Source organism: Calonectris borealis, chromosome Z (assembly GCF_964195595.1).
Source record: "Calonectris borealis chromosome Z, bCalBor7.hap1.2, whole genome shotgun sequence".
Lineage (NCBI taxonomy): Eukaryota > Metazoa > Chordata > Aves > Procellariiformes > Procellariidae > Calonectris > Calonectris borealis.
Window position 1 is genome coordinate 34870828 of NC_134352.1, and position 24685 is coordinate 34895512.

Here is a 24685-nt window from a genome sequence, read left to right on the forward strand (position 1 = left end):
AAGTGGGAGGAACACGTTATTCATTGTAAGGGTGGTGTATTATACACCTCTAATTTTTTTTTTTTTTGTAAAAAGAGTAAACCCAGTGCAGATAGATAGGAACCAACCCTAGGTGTAGCTAAGTGTAAGGAGAGTACTGCAGGCTGTTGCTATCATACCATAACTGAATTTGCGATCTAGACCTTGGGTAGTTTGCCAGCTGAAAAACGGGAGTTTGCTATACAATGCTCCACCAAGTAGCAAGAATGCAGCGGCCAAAATGATGGGTTTGTTGGGTTTCTAGATTATACAACTATGTTGGGTTTCTAGATTATACAACATGATGGGTAGATGTTGGGTTTCTAGATTATACAACTTCAATGTCTAAAAACAGGATTAGTAATTCTCTGATAATGAAAACAAACAACAGAGCTTGCTAAGTTGCGCTATAGAAATCTATGAAATTCCTTGCAGGTCCAATTAAACAATATTGTATTCTTTAACATTAGTCTGGCTTACTGCTCTTTTGTTTCCCTACTACCCACTTTTAGTTTATATTTCAGCTGGTGCTTGTATCAGGTAAAGGATTTCAAGATCCGTCAAGAAAAAAGATTATGTGGAACTCTGGGAGAAGCAGTATTTCCTTTTACCTGTGTGTTTCTCAAAGTTCCCGTTCTATATTGGAGGAATGTATTCCCAATCAGGCAGACAAATGTATGCATTCAAGGAAATCAATCAACAAAAATCACACATTTTGCATTTTAAATCAAAAGCAAAGCAGATTTCCTATTAGCTTATATTTCAACACGTTGCAAATGTCCTGATCTACAAGCTCAAATATATGGAAACTAAAGACATGATAGATAATAAATGCTTGGTAGCTCTCCAAAAAGACAGATGCAATAAAACTTTTCTTCAAGAGCAAACTTTGACTGGCTCCTATTGGTGGTAGGAGATGCTCCCAGCAGGACAGAGATGATAACCAGGCCGTTTAGAACTGTATTACAGAACCATGATGTCCAAAGAAAAGTCACCAAAACCACTGTCTAAAACAAAAATAGCTGTACTTTTGAAAACCCTCAGCACCTTCCCTCATCTTCCTCGTCCTTAAAGAACAGCATTTGGCCTTTTCCAAAGCAGCTATTTCCTCTCCGATTGTTCAGTTACTTTTGCCTGGGCACTTCCCTCAACATTTGTTGCCCTCAATCGCTAGTCCTTTAAATTTAAGAAAGAGCAGGTACAGGTGTGATGGTTTGAAGGCACAGTCTGTTCACTGACAAGTAATTTTTGCTTTTCTTCTTTTTTTTTTGCAGGGGGTGGGTTGCTCTTGTTTGCATTCTTGCTGTCAGTACTATGAGAAAGATTAGTGCTTGGGAAAAGTCAAGCACTGTAGCAAAACTTTTCTGTAAAGAACAGAAAACAACTATTTCTCTTCTCTTTAACGGAGGGAGAACAGCTTGTTTTGGTCCCTGGATTCCTCCCCATTAGGAATGAAGAGAGTATGGTATTCAAGGTGTAAAAAGTGCGTCTTGAAAGAAGTTATGTTTTTAAAACTGTATGTGTTGGGGAGTTTATTATTTATTTTTGTAATACTTTCTTTAACTCAGACATAGTTCTACTGGAAATCTACATGGCTGCTTCAAATTGTCCCTGTGTGAGTTGGGTCTCGGGGGGGGGGCATTTTCACACCTGAAGACAACCAGGTACAAAAGCATCTCTATCACCTTGCCCTTCTTATTTTGTCCTTTTTGGGTCAAGAAGGGAGGGAGGATGTACATTCTTAAGTTATCTGCTCCCAGCCCTAACGTGCTGTATTGACAGCTGCAGTTCCTCCAAACTTCGATTCATAAAAATTTTCCTTGCTGGTGACCACGCTGAGTCACCATTTTCCTTCTGGCTTTAAGAGTGATCCTTCTCCAAACTACGTGCAGCGAACCTGGTGTCTCATCATTACAGTAATTTAATGCTAATGACTTGCTTCACTGAGCAGTGGGGAGGAAAAAGAAGTAAAAGGAATCCCGACAGCATGACTCAGAAGTCTTGCACAAAAAGTAAATTCATATTTCAGTGTAAGGCTTCTGGAAGTTTTAAATTACAATGTAAGCTCATCTTAACTACTTCATGCATAGATGTAGGTTGTGGGGTTTTTTAGAATTTATTTTTCTTTCCTACCATAAGCTCTGCAGCCAGCAATAGACTGGGGAAAACCGAAGTTAATTCAGTTGTCACCACAATAATCCAGTAGTGTGATGATTATGCTGACTTTATTTTTTCTCCTAGTCATGCTGTTCTGCTTATGAGTTTTATATTGTTAATTAAGTGCTTTCTGTTTGTTTGTTTGTTTGTTTGCAAAAAATGAACCAATAGATACCAAATCCTGGTTGGTTTAAAACATGTAAATAACTTACAAGCAATACAAGCCTGACTTACATGGTCACATAATGTTCTTATACCATATTTATGTTGTAGCTGGTTGTTTTCCAACAACATTATATTGCACATAAATACATTTGTCCTGCCATGTTTTGTGTCTGTTTCTGTACTAAGCCAAGTGGAAGCAACACAGATGCAATATGGAAATTGGAATGAAGATGATGTACAATACTCATATAAAGCTTGCCTAATCTTTATGCTGAAACATAGCAAAAGCATCTACGTGAATAACGTCACACCCTTCTAGAGTGGATTTCTTTCTGTGGATTGGCTGCATTAAAAAAGCAGCTTATATAAAAGTGGAAGGTCTGTAAAAGTCACTGACTGAAACTACTGCAGTTTGACTTCCCTGTGTTCGTTTTGAGACCCTTCCAGGTTTGTCACAAGGAACATCAGGTCTATGCATTATCAACCACCATATTATAGACTTTTCTTTCCTCCGGTGTCTAGAGTTTCTGCTGCTTCAGCCTGGGTCCTTTATGTCAAACGTAGCCAAGCTCTCACTGGCAGTGGGGTGACCAAGACACGGATGAGAGAAGTTGGGCTGCTCAGCAGTGGCTGCTTTTTTCTTTGAGATGCATCATCCCTAGGCACATTCGTAATGAGATATCCATGTGCCCAAGCACACGTCCCCCACACCTCTAATTTCTAGCAGACAAGGGTGCTGCGCATCTAGCACGCGGTAGAAGAGGGGTTTCAGACCTTGCCTGTGCTTTTTAAATTGAATTTTGCAGCATCATGAGCCCTGGGACCACTGAGGGGAACTCGCAGGTACTGGTAATGGATAACACCGTTTGGATTACTGGCAAATAGCTCCTTTTAACTGACTGTAGGGCTGTGGATGTCTCCAAACAATCCCCTCAACTGAAGGAGGAGCTCTGAAATCAAGCGGAATGGCTAGACTTGCTCTGCTGATGCCTGCCAAGTGCCTCAATAGCAACATGTTGTCTAGCAAAAAAGTGACTCCAAATGGCAGCTCCAAAGACGCTACAGAAAGCTTATGCTCCACTAGTCTATGTCTGACGGATGTTGGTGTTTTCAATTTTCTATGCCAGAGCTTGTCGGGTGCCCTCCAGAAGGGAGAGGAACAGAAGGACTCAGTGATCTTCAGTATGAAAAAACCCTCTTTTTCTATCATAATCCATCTCTTGCTCCTTTACAACAACGTATCACGTTGTCTCCAGTGCAGCTGTTGTGAACAAGTTGACGAGTGACGGAGAAATAAGGAAGTCCCAGGTCCCGATGGGGAGCTGAGGAGCATCAGCCCAGCCTCCGAGCAGAATTCCCACCAGAAGCAGGGTCATCTGGCGGGAGTGCAACAGTCCAGGAGCAAGGCAGTTCAAGTGCTGAAAGTCAGGCAGAGCATGAGGGGGCTCTGCACTTACCTGCAGCGCATTAGCCACCCATTTACCAAAATCTGTGAAGGCTCAACAGAAAGCAATTCTTGCCGACAACTGTAAAATCATACAGGGCACATCTGACACATGTAGACCAACAATATGGAGACAAGGAACTGTAAAGGAGACCGCTCCTTTTGGCTGACCAACCGTTGACAAACACCTATGGAGGGGGTGAAATGTGCGCATTCCCTGGAGCGTGCTTCTTTGACTTGGCGAAGGGCAAGTCACAGAGCTCCCCCACCCAATGTAGCAGGAGGCAAAGGACATACATGATGGATGGCAAGGAACAATTCACTTTCCTGGGATGCTGAAGGAGGGGTTAGTGCCCGATTCATGGTTCAGAAACACAACTCTTCTGGGGAAAATAATCTGAGTTAGAAGAAGTGGACCAAGAATGTCTGAGGCTTCAAAAATGCAATGTTGAGAGGATGGATCTGCCTGACAGACTGTACTACTGTTTCCTGCCTCTCTGGTTGGGTTTTGGGCGTCAAACAGTTAGCAGATTGTACATTTCTTAGGAGATGTTTCTCCCCCAGACAACAAAAACATGTCCTGTGGCATAGATAAAGGAATGTCTCCCTTGAGAAGTACATAGTTTGAAACTCAGTTGACCAGAGAGAAGCTTATGATGGAGAAGATACGAAGGATAAAAGAGGAAATGAAGGTCAAAATGAATGTGATTTTTCCTTTGTTTTTCCTTGCAAAAGAAATCCAGGAAGAAACAGGCTGCTGTGCATAACACAAGTTGGGGAGAGAAAGCAAGGTCAGTTCCCTGCATTTTTGCATCCTACGCATGATGTACGCAGGAGGCAGGATATAGTTGTAGGTATCTCCCTTGTATCTGAGCTAAAGATCTCCTGTTTGAGCGCACGGGCCCACATCCTTAGTGTGAACATGGGCAACTGCTTAAAAGAAGGCAAAAAGCCTTCTTGCAACAAATTTTTATGCAGCACTTGCTTTCATTTCATAATGAACTAATGCCAAACTAGCAACATGGCGGGGGGGAGGGGGGTGGGGAGAAATGCTATAGGTTCACGAGCCTGTTCTGATCAAATCATGAAGCGCAGCAAGAAATCCTCTGCTGCCCCCATAATAATGTACACAGGGGAGGAAGGAATGTGGCTGAACAACCAGCCACGCCACTTACTACTCACTTCATTTCAAGCCCACTACTGCTGCAGCCTCTCCTGGGTGCTAACAACAGGAATGAAGTCAGATATGGCATTTCTAGATAAAGCAAGTGACGTATCTCAATTTGTTTCCGTTGAGGTTTCCTTCACACCCATGGCTAAGCTGCTAAGAAGCAGTCATCAATCCAGTGAAGGGATGACGAGAAAACAATACCGTGTTCTCTTCTTTTTTTTGGCCCCTTTAAGAAAGTGAATAATATGTCTCTGAATAGTTAGAAATACCATTTTTTTCCCTGATGGAAAACCTCTAGGAGAAAAGATGAATATGATGATTGATTGCTTCAAGCATTTTTATACTACCTGTCGCTGGCCAATGGAGGGGATACGTTTTCTGCTGAGGAGTTACTGGATAAGCTTCTATAGACTATGCTCTACAAATGACTTTATGAGTACAATAGTCCCTCTTGACCTCCTAAAATGCATTGGGAAACTCATCGTTCACCTCCACTGAGAGGACCACTTACCATTTCCATTACCTAGTTCAGAGGAATCTTTGGAGAACTAATTATTTTACTAAACGAAGAGAACTTTGACTCCCCACCCCAAACGCACTCACACACACACACACACAAAGGAGTTAAAAGCAGGTGACCACCTACCACCGAACATTACAGCAGGTTTTTGAGAAAGATGGTCCTACTATACCTGATACACCTCCCTCCATGCCCTCATATTCTAGGTAATACAGGGAGACAGACAGGACAGAGCTTTTAGGACACAGAAGATGGGAGAATCTGGCAACTTACATCTGCTTTTGTCATGCTTTAGGAACTTTCACATTTGCTGTAATTATTTGCATAGGGAGGTCGCTGGATTTCAAAGCACTGTGTGTTAAGTAAGTACAAACTTTAAGGACAAACTTAAATCATACTGACAGAAGTCAAGAAGTTTGACTCATTATCTTTCGTCCCCTTGCATACAACTCATCTTAGTTACTCTTCGTCTCTGCTGCTTTCAACTTCGAAAGTACAGCTTCAACTCCCTTCTAAACTGAAAACATACTCCTTGTATAAGATCACAAAGGCCTGCCAAAAAGTCTGTTGCTTTTTTTCATGACCTTTTCTGCAACTGCACGTAATTGTTGATTACTGCACTAAAATACTGTGGGGATGGTGGCTGAGAAGCAAGAAAAGATTAGGTAGGAAAGAGAAAAACATCAATTAACAATGCGTACTACATTTCAGGAATGTTCTTGCACCTGGTTCTCATCTGTCCTCAGCTGAGAAACAAAAGACAGCTTTATCATTATTATTGTTATCATTGTTACTGTTGATGCTATTATTTATTACTGCTTTTGCCAAAAAGAAGCCTCACTTCATCAGGGAATGACCAAGCAACCACACTCCCCCAGCCTGGGCAGGGTTAGCTTCGCTTTCCCCTTCTTCAATCATCGTTAGCTCTCAACAATGTCACGTCCCATTTGTGCCAAGCAAGCCTCACGAGCCGCTGTCGCAAGGGAACAGCTTGAAGAAGCTGGGCTTAAAATCAAACTGTTTACTTTGCACTGCCTCAGCATCACTGGTCTTTCTTTTCAGAAAGCAAATTCTGAGTGGCATCGTCCTCGCGCCAAAACCGCACCCGGAAACTGCTTGGTGCAGGCTCAGAGCAGGTGGCTGGAAGATGTCACCATCTTCCCTGGAGAATGCTCAGTCATAAAGATTCTGCTGCTCAGTCACTGACAGCCTGAGAACACTCAACAGCAGCACTTCTCAAACTGGGACCAGCTTCCTGGGAGAGGCTGGGGTCCTGCTAGAAGCACCAAGCAATAAGCCAGAGGCAATCAAACACAGCTGGCCTAGGCTTGCTCTGGTTAAGGCTTGACAAGACTACAGGTCTTGTGCTAAATACCGTGTCATGTATCTCTTTTTTGCTGATCCTAAGGAAGAGTGAAGATATCCTTAGGCTTAGACACAAAACGTGCATGCCTAACTTAATCCAGCGTAAAGCAGTTTTGGTAGTCTTCAACGAGAACTGCTCACCCCCGCTCTGCACGGGCCCCTGACCCGCTTCCCAGCAGTCAGTTTTATCCTGTATCCTCTCATCTGTGAATAAGAGCAAAATAAGATGCCCCCTCTCCCCCTTATTTTTAATACCGTATCTCCTTCAGCCAGTTCTGCCACAGTTTACAGGAACAAGGAAGACGCACAGGAAGGACCTGTTGTCCTGAACCCAAGCTTAGCGTGTAAGCACCTGTGTCACCAACTGCTACAAAAAGATGATTCTCATTACTTTTGTAAAATGTTAGTGTTTGTAATCCACTTTTAATTCCAACACAAACCGTAATTTTTACTTTCTTTTCCCAAATTAAAATAGGGGAGGAGAAAGATCATTAACTGTGTAAAGATAGTGATCTTGGCTTTTTTCCTTTTTCTTTTTTTTCTTTTCCTGAGGACAAAAAAATAACCTGGCAAACTTCATGCAGCCACTACAGCACATGTAGTTGGCAAAAACTGAATTTTGATTGATAAGGGAGAACCAACTGTCCAATTCACTGTGGAGTCTGGAACGCAGGCAAGAGGAGGCCAAAGGGTCTCTCACAAACGGCTAAACATGCCAGACACTGAGCAAGAACAACTCCTTCTTGTGGGCTTGACATGGAAACTAGGTTTCTAAGGCTCCTCGGTTTGTTACCCCGCTCTCAAAAGCAAGAAAAAAAATATTCCTGACCTATATTTAATATGCTGAATCCTGACGCCTGTCTCGCGTTCCACAGAAACTGTTACTTACCTCTCTTCCACCCCCTACCAAGCTGGCTGGTACACTAGGAATTCTCTGCACACTGTTCCCCAGACCTTCACTCACGTTTACAGTGAAGCAAACCCATCGATCCCGTTCTTCTCGCTTGTTTTGGTTTGGTTCAAAATAAGGGTTTTGTTAGTCCTGCCCTTTCCCTGAGCTCCTGCCCTCATCTTGCCAAGTCCAAAACCCTCAGCTTGCTTTGGCTTCGGCAGAGCTGCAAAGGCTTTGCGATGCCTATATAAACACAAACACGACTTGCTCGTTGAAGCTAAGCTTTCGGGGACGTGCCTCAGGTACTCACCTCCACCAATGGCCTGGGTTTGCGCTCCACTGCAAACCTGAAGTGGCAGAGTTCACAGTAGCTGGTGTTTGAAGACGACAGCCAGTGCTCCAGGCAGCTGCGGTGAATAGTCCCCAGGGTCCCCGTACATTCGCAGGGGGAAAGCAGGTCTTCCTGACTGCTGCCCTCGTGGCAGATCCTGCACATTGGCCGGTCGTTGAAGGGGCTGCTGGAGGAGGAGAGGAAATTGCTGGTCAGTACACTGGGCTGTGACCTCTCTTTCTCTCTTACACAGGGCTCTCTCCCGTTCTCTCTGTATGTCACGAATTAACAACGTGGGAAACATTTGCAGCTTGCGTACTTTGCTCTGTAGTTAGTACTCCAAGCTGCTGGGCTAATGGCTGCTTTGGTATTCTTGTTTAAAGTATCTCTTCTGGGAGGCGGGGGGAAGTGGAGAGTGAAAAACACGTCAGAGTGGCAGATGAGAGACAGACGACCAAGTGCTTCTGTACCTTTGTGCCTGCCACCTCTTCACGGTGCAGCGGAGCAGCCACTTCGAGAAATCTCTGAATGCATCAGGGAAGCTTTAAACCTGCCTCAGCTGGGCACCTCTTACGCTAGTGATGATCTGTGCGATCACTCCTGACCTACAGGGTAGCATCTCCTATGCTAGTGATGATTCCCTGACCTATAGGGCAATCTGTTTTCAGAGATCAACAACAAAGGGCTACTGGACCTGAAACAACAGCACCTTGCCCTGTAGCGGTGTGAAGGCAGGGACACAACTTCAGGCAGGCGTGTGCGGGCTCCTGTCCCTGGGGAGGGTTTCCCTCTCTTTGGGACACCACCTCACGGGCAGCTCAAGGAGTGATATTAACAGCACTGAAAAGGGGGACTGTGCCAAACACATACCTCTCGCGCTGCTGCCTGTGGCTCTTTCTCCTGCATTGCCTCCCCCAAAGCACCCACCTTCCTGGTGGCGGGGTGCTAACGTGCAAAGGGGGACGGGTGCTCCTCCTGCCTGTGAAAACCTAAAGACTCTGATTTTAACTGTTGAGATCCTCTGTTTTACAGAGGAATCTTTCGGGAAGGAGGAAGGCAGTCGCGTGGCTTCCCGGGGCGCTCGGGCTTGGCGCAGCGGGAGGAAAGCAGGAGCAGGCTGCGAGCACCAGTGCTGCTGAACCATAGATCCACTTCACTGCAGCTTCAACTCAGCCCCCCTGACTGCCAAGGCTGAGAAGGTCGATCTCGTGCCTGAGGTCTTGGAAAGAAAAACTCTCCCTGCTACATACACCACCTCAGGTGATCTCCTCAGAAAAGCAGGTTTTGTCACTGTTGCTGACAAAACCGTGTTAGCAGATAGTGTATGGTGGCACACAGCTGTTCCCTCTGTCCCTCTTCTGGCTCTTTGCAGGCTGCCCCAGGTGGACCTCACTCAAGTGCAACTGCAGGGACATGTAAAGAAGCCAGCCTGCTCCTTTCCGTCTGCCTGGTAAAACAGTATGAAGTTGTGCTCGACGCTCTGCACACACATCTGAGCTGGGCAAATGCACAGCGTTTAAAAAAGTTGCTCCACGTAAAGGGGAAAAGGCGCTTTCGGGCTGTCACGTCACACATGCAGCAGCAGTTAATAATTTCACTCTTCACACGAGTGCAGAGGATTGGATTATGTTTGCTGTCTTGTGAAAATCCAGGGCTACTTCAAGACCCGTGCAGTCTTGCCAGCTTCACACCAGTGAAGTGGAACTTAATTTTGACCCAAGTATCAAGTCTGGATATGGCCAAACCCTTAAGCATCCTCTTTCTTGCTTCCTATGAAAACAAAGCCAACCCAAAGCAGGCTAGTGCTTTGCACGGTATAGTTTAAATGTGTATTTCACCACTAATCTGCCATTCTAAACCGACAGCAGAAAGAGCCGCTCTCAATCACGTGGACGATGACTGAAGCAGCAACACTTGTGTGTGCACCTCTGCTAGAAATAGCTTGCCTGGCCGCTCAGCGCGCTGGCTTGGGGAACGTGAAGGAAACGTGCCGCAGAAGCGCTGGCGGCAGCACGCAGGCTAAACACAGCACCCCGTGCCAGCCAGCGCCCGCCAAAGCCTCCCACTACGTATCAGGGCAAGTTATCGCAGCTAGCGCGCTGGAGCAGCAGCATCCCCAGACAGCTTGCTTCCCCCTTCTTCTCCGAGTATGATGGTGAGGGCTTAATTACGTATGTAGCGTAGTCATTATAAAGTTAGGGCGAGGGCTTAATTACACCTGCACCGTGGCAAGCCTTCACGAAGCACGCCACCACATCTTCCCTTCAAGCGCCCGCGGGACTTGCGGGTGGCAACTGGGGAGGGGGCACTCGAGCCCACGCAGAGAAGGGGCCCGGCCCGGCGCTCCCCCCCCCACGTACCTCTGCGTGGCGAGCGTCCGCACGACGGAGGAGAGCAGCTGCCCATCTTTGGCCAACACCTGCATGACATATTGCGGGTAGCTGCCGGCTGGGCCGCCGCCGCTGCCACCGGGCAGGGTCTTGCCATCGGGCAGGGTCTTGCCATCAGGTGCCGGTGGGCGCGGGCGCTCCGGCGGGACTCCCGGCAGGTGACTGCAGCGGTTCGTCCTCATGGCAGTGGGCTGCGGGTCCCCATCTAGGGAGGAGGGAGGACAGGGCCGTGGGGCGGGGGGGAAGGGGCACAGCCCTCCCTGTCTGCGACTCCGCTGCACCGATCAATACCAGGCGTGAGAAAAAACATCCCCCCCCACCCAGCCCCCCAAAACCCACTCAGCAGGGAGAGGAAGCTTACGACGTTATATGTCGCGGAAAAACAGTCTGTACGTCTCAGAAACAGCAAGCCGGGGCTCTGCGCTGCTTTTTTCTCTCTGCAGACTCCTAAAGTCACGAGTGATAAATGGAAAGACGGAACCTTTTTGTCTCTCCCCCCTGGATGCTGCAAAGGAATATACAGTCTTGCCCTTGTGTGCTTTTAAACTTAAAGGCTGCCCCTGTCCACTGGCAGGGAAAGTTACGTATCGGAGGAGAAAGTGGCCGATCAGCTCCAAATCCCCTGTGAAAACACTCCACTGCTGCTAAGTGCCTTCCATCACCAACCCGTGGCAGAGCACGGACCCGGCAAATAATCCTGTACGGGGCTTTGGTCACACAGACCTGCTTAATAACAGCCTGCGTGCAGTAATAATTTATGCCACAGGGTGAAATCACAGCTTGCCTGTGTCTTTCTTCTCCTCTTTGCTCTTTCTCCCATCACTTAGAGAGTATTTTGTATGATGCTTTCAACCGTGGTAGCTGGAAAGCAAGGGTTATGCTGGCAACAAAGAGCCTGGGAACGTAAATTCCTGATACCTTCGTACGATGCTCCTTGCTGGTGTGCTTCGGTGACAGGAGGCTGTGCGGTTCAACAGCCGGAACACCAGGCTACGCGCCTGCAGGCTTGCTCTGCTCTCCAGGGTGGTCACAGGGGGTGGATCAATCCCTCTGCAAAAGCGGGGAAAGACTTCCGAGCATGCCTTGAGACACTTGGCTACAGGCCATGTAAATGCTGCGGGTTACTACTCTGACATTCACATGTTGAAAACAGGCACGTTTGTCTGCACTGCATTTAACCCTCAAAAAAAAACCGCTTTGCATCGGACACCACTATTTGTGTAGCACCAGTACCGCAGCAGGAAAGAGAGTCTTTAAAAATTAAACATTAATCCACCCTTTTAAACAGAGGTATTTCTCTGGGGTTTAAAAGAAATCTTGTAATTTGTTCTCATTGGATTTGAGCAAATGGCAGCGCTAACTTTCTGAAGTCTCCTGCATGGATGTCTTTGGCAGGAAGACTCTGTAGCCTGTGAGGATGTGGTGGGGGTGCTGGACCACTTGTACCATGCAAGTTTTCACACAGGGACTTGTATTCTTAGAAAGGCATCTAAAATAGGAAAGCGCTTGGCAAAGTATTTGTTTCACAGGATTATTTCAGCTATTTTGAGACCACGCATACCCTAGGGAGCGAACTGGACACTCATGAGGCAGCTTACAGGGGATATAGTGTTCAGAGAATGGGGAAGGAAATCAGACTCTGGCCCTCAGTTACAATGAAAATGAAACAAGTGGCGGATTTCAAAACCATTAACACATAAAAAATGCAGACTTCTTAAGACAGTAAGAGCCATGGACTCTCCAAGGAGTCCATGGTATCAGTAACATTTTCGTTTTAAAATCCATGCTGAGACTGTTTAACAAGAATATTCAGCAGCTTCATTAAACTTAAAAAGCCTAGGCCGTACCATGCTTACGGATCCATGCTACAGAATTGTATCTTTTTTTTCTGGTTGCTTCACTGACCTCGTTAAGTACAACAGCGGGTTTATCGTTGCATATAAAATGACCAGCCAAGCCTTTACAAACACATCCATCAGCCACTTGATGAGTTCAGAGCATTTGCTGAAGCTGAAGCATCTGATGATGCAACTAAATGCAAAGCTTTAAAGCACACCAGAAATAATGTAGCTGTATCCCAGCAGTGAGGTTACTTCAAATTTCTGCCTACAGTACTGCATTGATATCCCACTTTGGCACAGTAAATACATGTAACCCTTTTCTACCTAACTCTTTTCTTTAAAGAAAGTTGGAAGTTACAACATATTTTCCTGATTTCAGAAGAATCATTTTTACAAAAATCCGGGCATGTGCATGAAAGTAATACAATTAGAGAATTAAATAATATGTGCTTTAATACTGAACCCTGTGGTAAATAATGAAGATTAACTGTCCTGAGAAGCACAGAGTTCCTAAGCAAATCTGAAGTCAAAGCTGATATTAAGGAATTGTAAATCTTAATATCCACAAAACCCCAAAGTCAGTATTTACCCATATGGATGTATTATGTTCTGTCAGACTGTTTTTAACCTGAAAGAGGTAGAAATCTGTCACAAATATCTTAACAGAAAAGGAAAAATGAAGAACAAAGGCAGGAAGATGTTTTTAGATGGTATTTAGGAAGAGATGAATATTAAATGGCAGAGGCCAGAATAGCAACATGTATTTCAGACACCAGAAGAAGATTTTCCTCATGTCCAATCGAAACCTCCCTTGGCGCAACTTGAGGCCATTTCCTCTCGTCCTATCGCTAGTTACTTGGCAGAAGAGACCAACACCCACCTCACTACAACCTCCTTTCAGGTAGTTGTAGAGTGCGATGAGGTCTCCCCTCAGCCTCCTCTTCTCCAGGCTAAACAACCCCAGTTCCCTCAGCCGCTCCTCATAAGACTTGTGCTCCAGGCCCTTCACCAGCTTCGTTGCCCTCCTCTGGACACGCTCCAGCACCTCCATGTCCTTCTTGTAGTGAGGGGCCCAAAACTGAACACAGTATTCGAGGTGTGGCCTCACCAGTGCCGAGTACAGGGGCACGATCACCTCCCTACTCCTGCTGGCCACACTAGTTCTGATACAGGCCAGGATGCCGTTGGCCTTCTTGGCCACCTGGGCACACTGCCGGCTCATGTTCAGCCGGCTGTCAACCAGCACCCCCAGGTCCTTTTCCTCTGGGCAGCTTTCCAGCCACTCTTCCCCAAGCCTGTAGCGTTGCCTGGGGTTGTTGTGACCCAAGTGCAGGACCCGGTGCTTGGCCTTGTTGAACCTCATACAGTTGGCCTCGGCCCATCGATCCAGCCTGTCCAGGTCCCTCTGCAGAGCCTTCCTACCCTCCAGCAGATCAACACTCCCGCCCAGCTTGCTGTCGTCTGCAAACTTACTGAGGGAGCACTCGATCCCCTCGTCCAGATCGTTGATAAAGATATTGAACAGGACCGGCCCCAAAACTGAGCCCTGGGGAACACAGCTCGTGACCGGCCACCAACTCCCTTTAACTCAACTCTCTGGGATTTAACTCCCTTCACCACCACTCTCTGGGCTCGGCCATCCAGCCATTTTTTTACCCAGCGAAGAGTGCACCTGTCTAAGCCTTGAGCCGCCAGCTTCTCTAGGAGAATGCTGTGGGAGACAGTGTCAAAGGCTTTACTGAAGTCCAGGTAGACCACATCCACAGCCTTTCCCTCATCCACCAGGCGGGTCACCTGGTCATAGAAGGAGATCAGGTTGGTCAAGCAGGACCTGCGTTCCATGAACCCGTGCTGGCTGGGCCTGATCCCCTGGTTGTCCCCCGGGTGGCTCGTGAGCACCCTCAAGACGAACCGCTCCATAATCTTCTCCGCCACTGAAGCCAGGCTGAGCGGCCTGTAGTTGCCCGGATACTCCTTCTGGCCCTTCTTGTAGATGGGCGTCACATTGGCAAGCCTCCAGTCGTCCGGACCTCCCCAGTTAACCAGGACTGCTGGTAAATGATGGAGAGTGGCTTGGCAAGCTCCTCCACCAGCTCCCTCAGCACCCTCGGGTGGATCCCATCCGGCCCCATAGACTTGTGAACATCCAGCTGGCGTAGCAGGTTGTTAACTGCTTCCTCGTGGATTATGGGGGGTTTATCCTGCTTGCCGTCCCCATCTTCCAGCTCAGGGGGCTGAGTACCCTGACGATAACTGCTCTGACTATTAAAGACTGAGGCAAAGAAGGCATTAAGTACCTCAGCCTTTTCCTCATCCTCGGTGGCAATGCTCCCCCCCGTATCCAATAAAGGATGGAGATTCTCCTTGGCTCTCCTTTTGTCATTAATATACTGGTAAAAACATTTTTTGTTGTCTCTCACGACAGTGGCCAGGTTGAGTTCTAGCTGGGCTTTTGCCTTTCTAATTTTCTCCCTGCATGACCTAACGAGATCCCTGTACTCTTCCTGAGTTGCCTGCCCCTTCTTCCACAAGTGATAAATTCTCCTTTTTTTCCTAAGTCCCAGCCAGAGCTCCCTGTTCAGCCAGGCCGGTCGCCTTCCCCGCCCGTTCTTCTTACAGCACATGGGGACAGCCCGCTCCTGCGCCTTTAAGACTTCCTTCTTGAAGAACGTCCAGCCTTCCTGGACCCCTTTGCCCTTCAGGACTGTCTCCCAAGGGATCCTCTCGACCAGTGTCCTGAGCAGGCCAAAGTCCACCCTCCAGAAGTCCATGGTAGCGGTTTTGCTGGGCCCCTTCCTTACTCCAGCAAGTAACGAGAATTCTATTATTTCATGGTCGCTAAGCTCAAGCCAGCCTCCGACCACCACATCTCCCACCAGTCCTTCTCTGTTTGTGAACAGGTAGGCTCGCTTACCAGCTGCGTCAGGAAGTTATCTCCCACACAATCCAGGAACCTCCTTGACTGTTTCCTCTCTGCCGTGTGGTATTTCCAGCAGACGTCCGGAAAGTTGAAGTCCCCCACGAGAACAAGGGCTAGCGATTGTGAGACTTCTGCAAGTCTCTGGTAGAATATTTCGTCTGCCTCCTCATCCTGGTTAGGTGGTCTATAACAGACTCCCAGCAGGATACCTGCCTTGTTGGCCTTCCCCCTCATCCTTACCCACAAGCACTCAACCACATCATCACTACCATTGAGCTCTAGACAGTCGAAGCATTCCCTAACATACAGGGCTACCCCACCGCCTCTCCTGCCTCGCCTGTCCCTTCTGAAGAGCTTATAGCCATCCATTGCAGCACTCCAATCGTGAGACTCATCCCACCATGTTTCTGTGATGGCGACTAAGTCGTAGCTATCCCGCATCATCTGATTACCTTGCCTCTCTCTGCCCTCTCCCCGCTGCTTCATTTTTTAAAACATTCCAAAGTCCAGACTGCTGTCTAAGGCTTCAGTAGTTATTAAGAGGTATCTGGAAGTATTTTTCTTCTTGACATTTTATGCATGAATGCAAATATTTTGGAAAAGTGGCTTAGCACTACAAACAAATGCCACCAAACACTTGCAATATTTCTTTCAGAGGCAAGCTACTTCTGGGCTTAGTCAACTGCTGATTATTGCTAACAGTACGTCCCCACTGAGCTCAACAAACATTTCTTTATATGCTGCGAGGTATTTATAGCATATCATCTTTCCCATGCTTACATTTCCTTTTAAGAGACTTACAAGTTTTGTATCAAGAAAAAACAGAGATTCAACAAATGCCAGTGAGCAAGGCACTGCTCCTCTTACTGAATTACACTCAAGTACGAGATGTTAAAAACTAGCATTACTGCTCTGAAAAGGAATTTAAAGAAGAAACCATCTGCATTTACAATAAGTACCTACAACTGGAATCCTTGTGGCACTCTTTCCTACTGTGCGTGATCTGACCTCATTTCTTAACCCCATAAAGCATTATCATGCTGATGAGTTAAATTATCATAGTAGACTTTTTTAAGCAGTGCTGCTTTTCTGCTGAAGCTGTGAGTGTCTTAGGTTTGCATGAGACAAAAAAATCTTACACTTCAAGCACTGCGTTGCAAAAGTTAAACAAATATCCATGTGTTGTGTGGCTCATGAGATTGTCTGTGAATTGCTTACTTTTCCTTTCTTCCAGAATCTTTGCTAAGATTAGCACATACAGCATCTCTCATAGGCATGCAGTTTCAAACTTGGAAATCCATTCACCTTTCTTATTCCATATTCCCATGAGTCACCCTACTAGTTTCAAGAAATGCAACTCAAGTATGTATCAATCAGCTTCAAGACTTAAAACCATGCATGAAAAACCACTGCCTTCCTATCTGAAGACATTTTCCCAAGAAATACTGCATTATTAAAAAAACACAGCCATTATTAAAAAAAACAGCTTTCGGAGATGTATTTTTGTTTCCTATTTATGTACTTTCACGTGCCAGAAGAATATTTCTCTTTCCACTCTACCCACAGCCCAGCGTTCAAGATTAAAATTACAATCCAGTATCAAGCAGAAAAAGCAAACTAGTTGTCCTGAAGGCCAGGAGTGAAACCTAGCCACATACGGACACTGTGTGACTTGATAGGGCCGTGTCTCCTACATGGGCCCACGACTGCCTCACTCTGCCCAACAGATTCTGCAGGTACAAACCAATCTCCTTTGCACAGATTACTCTAGCAGTTTGGCCCCCAGTGACTTGTGTTCATGGACAGATTTTTACTCCAGGACAGGTCAGCAGATTTGGAGCACAGATACAATTCCGCATTGTACTGCAATCTGGAAGAACGGTGCACCTCGTGGAGAAACGTCTTCTGCCTTTATTTCTCCTATCAATCCCAGTTCATTACTCAGAATGCAAATTGTTGCATTCTAAGTAATGAACAAATGACCGGCTTCAAAAGTCGTCTGTAATATAGTTATCAGAGGCTGTGTGAAAAAGGTGTTCTTCACTGGCTTCAAACCTATCAAACAAGTACTACAGTGTATACCATGCTTTGTTTTTGGAAATGGAGAACAGGAACTCATCTTTCCCTCACTGAGGTTTAGACAATATTTTTATGCCATCCTGCCTCTTAAGTCAGCCATTTTGTTTAGTAGTTTCTCAATATAGAACATGTCCATCTTCCACTTATCCTGACTTTGCATGATCCCTATAGAGATAAACCACTATGCACAAAAGACCTCTGCTTTAATTAAACTACTATTAGGGGTTTACTTACAGAAGGACAGAAGTCAGGACTGGTTGGCAAACCTCTGTGAGAAGCTAAAAACTTAGGCGGTTAAGCTAGCTGGGACTAAGCCCCATCCCGCTGCAGCTACGTTAAGATGCTCCAGAGACTAAAACAGGTATTGCAGTGACTGGATGGCTTGCTGCTTTGTCTCTCAGATGCACCTTCCCACTGAAAAATGCAAAAGAAGGACCAAAATTCTCAACTCCAGAGTACTGTGAAACTTCCTAATTTTTTACCTATTAAGAACCGATACAGTGTACTGTGAAGATGGCAAGGTCAGAACCTTTCTAAAAGAGCAGAAGCCCCTGGGCCACCTGAAACTCTTATTTTAGTAACTCTGACACTTGCAAAGGGGTTTTCCCTACATCGTTTCCAAGGCATTCATAGCTGGAATTGTTTTAAATGTTTCTTGACTCTTCCCTCCACGCTCCACCACACAGAGCTGCATGGATCCCCTCCTGGTTTCAATCCCACTGAGGCTACTGAGTAAAGAAACTAATGGAGCAGCCGCCTCTTCCAGTTGTAGCCCTAGTGCTGTCCGCCAACACGGGGGTTAGATCCGTACTTCTTTCAGTATGTTTCTCAGAAATCAGCTGGCAACTGTCAGCTGATAATGACAGCTGAGGAACCCTGTGCCATGGGAGATGCCTGAAGGGCAGGCACGGCCTGGGCTCCCAACCTGCCGCTCCTGTCGCCTGTGGCATGCACCTGGCCATGCCCTGTCCCTTCTGCGTTTGCCTCCCCAAGACCCCAGCTCATCAGCCACCCTTACTTTTTTCTCCGGACTCGGTTCCTGTCCTGTTGCATGATCCTGTGTGTGCACCAGGGTTGTTCTTTGAAGTAAGACTTCACAGCAGCTAAGCCCAGAACTCATAAGGGGAAATGCCAGCTCTCCTACAGCCTTAGCAGACCTGAGGATCAGTACAATCGGTACGCTTGCTCTGTTTGTTTAAAAATAAAGACAATAAAGAGGTACAGAAACTTTCAGCAAAAACATCTTAACTCCATAGGAGGTGCACATAAGACCCTTGAGTGCTCCAGAGTAAAAAATTAATTTCTGCAACTTGAGAAGATGAAATAACTCCTACATCTGATAGTCACATGTGGCTTAGTATACAGGAGGACATATAAGATGCTGCCTAACCTGTTCACTACGGAGGTGCAAACCACTCACTGGCATCAAGCCACCAGTGAGAAAGGCAGAGGGGAACCAGCACTGGGCACAGCAGTTCTGGGACACGATGACAGGAGAAGGATGTTGGAGAACATTTTTGTCAAGAATCCATACCACCTGGTCAACAGCATTCGGTTTGTAACAACTACACCACCACCACCAAACCCTGCCGAGGAGCTATGAGAGACAACTGAATGCTGCAAGAGGAAGATGTAATACTTGTTTACCAGTTGAGGCGGGCGGTAAGCTTTACACTCCTTGCAAGATTTCACTTTAAAGCATGTCAACATGTAGAAAGTAGTGCAATACTGAACCCCACTGATACTAGGCAATTTTAGTTTGGCTGTTTCCGCCCACAGTTTACTAATTTTTCATGCCGTAGATAGCATTTTCTGCTCAGCTCGTCTGACTGCAGAGAGCCCCAGGGCCTCTTAAAAACCACCATGCAGCAGGCTGCACGTAAAGTGTAATTTTATAAAGAAGCGCATCAAAGAACCGAGCGGTAGTCTGAGGCAGTAACACAAAGCAGTTCCGCATGAATAGTCCCTAAGAGCCTTCCCACGCATTTAAAAAAATCACTGCCCACCCATAGATCAATGTTTTTTTGTTATGTACTGAACCTTGAACCACTTTTCATGAGAGCAATGGACTACATTTTTGGCCCTGTGGACTTTAACAAATTGCTTTTTAAGTCTGCACAGCCACTAACTTTAGTCTTTTGCTTAGATGTTTCTTCTTTTATTGGTTGTCAAAATGGAAGATGTCACATGATAATACATTCCATAAGTACTTCTGTTGGTGGCCTTTTAGTCCTGCATCAATAATAAAAATCAGAAGATACAAATACAGTTTACAACTGATCTGGAAATAGTAATGATAGTTTGTTTCAAAGTATAAAGACAGGCATAATTTTTCTTTTCTAGTATTAGTCTTTTCTACTGGAAATGTCTTTCCTCACAGGAGTTGGAATGCAAGACCCGTCTGTCTCATTTTTCCTAGAAGACATTTTGGATTACTAGACAAATAGGACTTATGATTCAGCATTCTGAAGGGTGCTGCCAACAGATTTTCCCTCCTGAGCTGAACAAGCTGCCTCCAGGTTCTCTGGAGCAACGTGGCTTGCAGAAAACCAGTATTTCCACAGCTGTCCTTTGTGTGAATGGGCTCCCTGTGCCTGCAGAAGCTGGTAGAACACAGGCACGAATAAAACAGCCTAATGCGTTTAACTGCACCCTTACTAAGCATAATCCGGGAAATAAACCCGTGTTTCTGTATATGCTGCCAATTTTGCATTTGTAAATTCTGGGCAACGGGTTGATATTGCGAGCCAGATCCCTGAACAGCCACTTAATCTACACTTGCCTGTTGCATGCACCGGCCGTATCCACAAGCTCTGCTGAATCCTTCTTTCTCTCTGCCTACCCGGCGCTCCTTGCAACTCTGTTCCAGTTACCCCAGCCCACACAACCGGCTGTTGTGGCTTCAAGTCCAGACGCCACTTGCTAGCACGGGTTCTTCTGGTCCCCCAAGTGCTCAGCTCCCTGGAGCGGGACACACGCTAGCTTCCGAACACTGGGCGACATCCTGTGCCCGTGCATTGTGCCTGAGGCGTTAGGGAAAGAGGACAGGAGCGTGAGTGGTAAAGGTTACTCTGGAAGGGGGTACTAAAGACGCGCTGCGCCGAGATAAGCATTCTCAGTGAGGAAGGATGTAGTAGTTTTGCTGACAATCTTGAGCGGAGGAGTCAAAACGATTTTTTTCCAGCTTCTTTCCCCAACCTCCTCTACGCTGCTTGCCACTATAAAAACCTTCCTGCTAGGCTTCCTTAACTGGGAAAGCTAAGAACACTTGCAACTGGAGGCTAAGACTTGCCTGCACCTATTTCTGGGTGACCACACTCGGACTGAATCCCTGCAAACAGAGGAAGTCGCTCACCCTCACGCGTTCCTAAATGCCTTTTTTTTCATTGCCACATTGCACTGTAAAAATTTCAGAAATCCCTTTCTCTGCAAGTATCTAGGATTTCATCAGAAAACCTGTCTTTTGCAATTTCCAACAGCAGCAGTTCTAACCAGACCAGTCAGCACCTCTGGGCTCTGTTTGGCCTCGCTTCTTGTTTTATCAGAAAAAGTGCAAACCGAGAGCGCGGGATGCTCCTTCTACACAGCACATCTCATCGCGCCCTCTGGGATTCACACTACGCCTGCACTTCGGGGCAGCTAAGTGCACCAAAGAAATGTAACAGAAATTACACCCACTACACCCTATTTTTTCCGCAGGCAGTGAGGACCAAGACAGTGTGAGGACCAATGTCTCTGTCAAATACAAAGTCTTTGTTAAATACAAAGTCTTAAGAGAACAAGACAAGTCAGACCCGATCCAAAGGTGCTGCATTTGATGGAAATATTACGATTGACTTCCCCCAGCTTTACTTTGGACTCAAAGTTACTGCTCAGCAGCTGTAGGATGAAGTTCGGGGGGAATGCTCAAAGTTAAACCTTTATGTACTCCCAAGGCCATGTTTTCCCCAGGGAACATTCAAAAATACCTCTCACCATTCCCTCTGCAAGGCTAAAAGGAGGGCTGCTAACATCACAGGAATTATACATAATTCCTGTCCCACACAATAAAACCCTAACGGTGCTTCATTTTCTACTCGCACAGGTAAACACTAGCTGAATTCAACTGACTATTCCTGACCAGGTAAGGTCAGGCTAAAATGGCTTGCTTAAACTGCAAATGGTGTAAATATTGCTTAACTTCATGCCCGGGGTTTAGTAATGAATTCCTGTTTGTGTAAAGCTTGTGTAAATGAATTCTTTGACAAATGGGAGCAGTTTGTAAACCTGTGGTTTTACATGGCTCACAGTGGTCTAGTCCGCATAAATCTTGAGCGGGACTATGACCGGGCAACTTCCCTGCACAAGAGCTTGCACGACAGAGAACACAGGCAGCGTGGCTGGCGATGGAGGCGAGAGTCTGAAAACTGCAGGGCAAACAGAGCCAGGGATGAAAAGCAAAATGTTTTTAGTTATTAAAGGGAAATACGTGGAGGAATATGGTCACAGTATTTCTACAGATAGCTTAACTAAAATGCTCATTCTTTGGTTCATTGTTGCTAAGTCAGTTATTTCCCCACTTTTAGTATATTTGATTCTTCCAGCTCTTGCAGTCGAGACTACACTCAAATATGATCTCATCGAAAAGATCACATTTATAGTCCTCACCGTGGATGGAAAAACAGTTGAATGTATGAAAGTTAAAAAAACATACCAAAACCACTTTCAAATTAAAATAAGTAGCAAATGAAAAACATTTCTCTTTTTAATAGCTTTATGTTTTAATTCTAGAGTTTAGCAATATTGGCTATGTCAGTCTTACCCTTGCTAACAAAAACTTCATTAGAAGCTCAATGAATATGACTTCTCTTTAAGATTTCAGTTTTGAAATAGAGAAACAAAGATTATTGTCCTACCCTGAACACCTCTGTTTTGATGCATTGTAATTTAACCTGACATCATTCAGACACCTTTGTATTAATTTCTTTTTTTCTTAGTCTTTAGCTGCATAAATATTTAATATTAACATTTACTTCCTGTACAGAGCACCTCTCTCCTTCCTACGTGATGCATCCCAAACATCTTACCCCGTGGTTCAGTAATGCCTATGCAAGATATCTGCATTAGTAAGAGCATCGTCTGGTACTCTGTATTGAAGCCTACGTGCATTAAGCACAATGGAAACTTAAGCTGAAGGAAGGGAAGGCTGCTGCCTCTTCTCCCCTAGATACCGTGTTTGTCAGTACTACAATGAGACTGCAAACTCCTTGGCGTAGATTCAAGTCTTCTAAAGTTTTATTCAGCAATGAATCAGCTGATGACAATTTGTAAATACAGGAAACTTAGCTTGTATGTGATGCTTTGCAAAGCATGCCCCAAACAAACATATTTATGTATAAAATATGTGCTTTCTCGTATTCTAAGACTCTGTGATCACCCCATGTGTTTCTGAAGGTGCCATCTAACAAGCCCTTCTCCTCCACTAATGAGTACTTACTTTATATTACTTTATCTTGCAGTGTTTTAGTTGGCAGTAGTTGAGCTTTTGATGTTTACTGATGAGGGAATTAGTCTTCCAAAAATACTGTTTAAAAAAAAAGAAAACATTCTTTAAAGAAAAATTACCTCAAAATTCAGCTCTTTTCCTTTTCCCTTTTCTCTTTTTACCCTTCAGACAAAAGCAGCTAAAAATACTCTCACTGCATTTTCCTCCACACAGGAAAGTACACTAATATGAGAACAAAAAGAACTTATTTTTCTCAGCAGGAGCAAAATGTAGACTCCGTGGTTTTCTACAATGTTTACATAAAGATTTCCCTCTGAATTTGAATTCTGGGGGGAAAGAGTCTTTCATCAAACTCCAAGACCTGCACTCTAGAGATCACTCCAGATGTGACAAGCACATGGGAATACGGCAAGTTAATTAAAACCAGTGATAGTTCCCTACACCAACTAATTATACACGCATATGTGTTGTGCTGTGTAAAACTATATGCTGCAGGGACCGTCAGTCCCATTCCTTTTCCAGCATCAAGCACACCAAGAATGCTTTTAGTCATTGTCAGATGAACTTGGCAGTGCTCAACCAAATCAGACCTGACACGCAGACCTGGGAATGAAACATAATTGATGTAAACAAAGCATATAAAATCCAATTTCTATTCAGTAATTTTCAAGCAAATTATTGGAATGCTGCACTAGTGAATCAAAATCACAAGACAGAACTAAATCAAAATGGCAGAGGTAAGATTTGACTGGACAACATTACTCCCCTTATCCAAATCCAAGAGAAAAACCAACAAGAAAAATAATAAGAACAAGAGTTAGAAGTGAACTAGGTGTTAGCCTTAAAACTATGAAAAATAAAGGCAATGGAAGTTTGGAGTAGGTGCTGATCTCTGTTGGGATTTTAATCTCTGTGTTATCATGACTTCTGCACTGACATCAACCCTGAGATGCAGGTTTTCTTGCGCGCCCATGGTAAGCTTGGTACAGGACTGTGGTAGTGGAACAGCTTGATGACGACATCTCAGCTTGCGCCAGTGCTGTTAGAGCTTCGCAGCAGTCTAATAACTGTTGTGTAAGTTGTACCATCGCCATCTATTTTTTTAGGGGCTACATGTACAGTGTGGTTTACCTGATTTATACCACTATATAGCTCTCTCAACTAGTGAAATCCCTAGCTAGCCATCGTAGCCGGATTCTGGCCCCCTATCACTAAGACAACACCAGTTGTGATCTTCATCTCATGTCTTCTACAGCTGCAGGAATTTTGAGTGTGGTCTTACTGGTCTAGGAAACTGCATCCAGCAGTAGCAAGTCCCAGATCCTTGAGAAAAATATCTTTCTTACTTGCATCGCGGACAATTCTAAAGAACAAAATAAGAAACATGCAGTTGTCCATTTTGAATGGCCTTGAAACAACTCTTTCAATGCCTCTGAGATCAGGCTTCACGCTCATACTTCACAGGAACACATCCCAGTTTACAATCATGAAACAATTCCCTTACGTTACTTTGGCCAAAACAAGTTCAAAAAATCAACACATACCCGTATGTAAAGGGATACCATTCATCAACTCACAGCAAATATTCAGTCCCATAACCAGTGTGTACTGAACGTGAATTCTTTTGAAGTTTATTTATCGCTTGAAAGGTAACTTCCCCCTTCTCGAAGATGAAGCAGGTCTGTCAAGCCCAATATGCGTAGGGACAGAGAACAGTATTAGAGAGAAGTGGGCCATTACCTCGCCGCCAACGTGCTCTGGTTTGGAGTTCATCCTACGTGTGTGGATATGATGAAGGGACTCTGGCCAAATTCCAGAAGGCGGCCCAGTCCCATTAGGTCTGAGGATGTGGTGATTATGATGTTCCTCCAGCCACCCTTTTAAAGCGGTATCTTATTATGGATTCA

At 45.4% G+C, this 24685-nt stretch overlaps 1 protein-coding gene across 2 annotated transcripts in view; it reads right to left on the minus strand.

The window, feature by feature from the left end:
- Positions 1–24685, minus strand: part of LOC142075983 (E3 ubiquitin-protein ligase MARCHF3-like) — a 74196-nt gene that overhangs the window by 12243 nt on the left and 37268 nt on the right. The window contains exons 1-3 of one of the 2 annotated variants that reach the window (XM_075138225.1): positions 10815–11091; positions 10424–10658; positions 8043–8250 (exon numbers count right to left, since the gene is read on the minus strand). In XM_075138225.1, coding sequence (XP_074994326.1) covers positions 8043–8250; positions 10424–10635 — 420 coding nt within the window. In that variant the 5' untranslated portion in view covers positions 10636–10658; positions 10815–11091. Of the gene's footprint in view, positions 1–8042; positions 8251–10423; positions 10659–10814; positions 11092–24685 lie in introns of those variants that run through there. The other variant, XM_075138224.1, reaches the window with a different exon arrangement.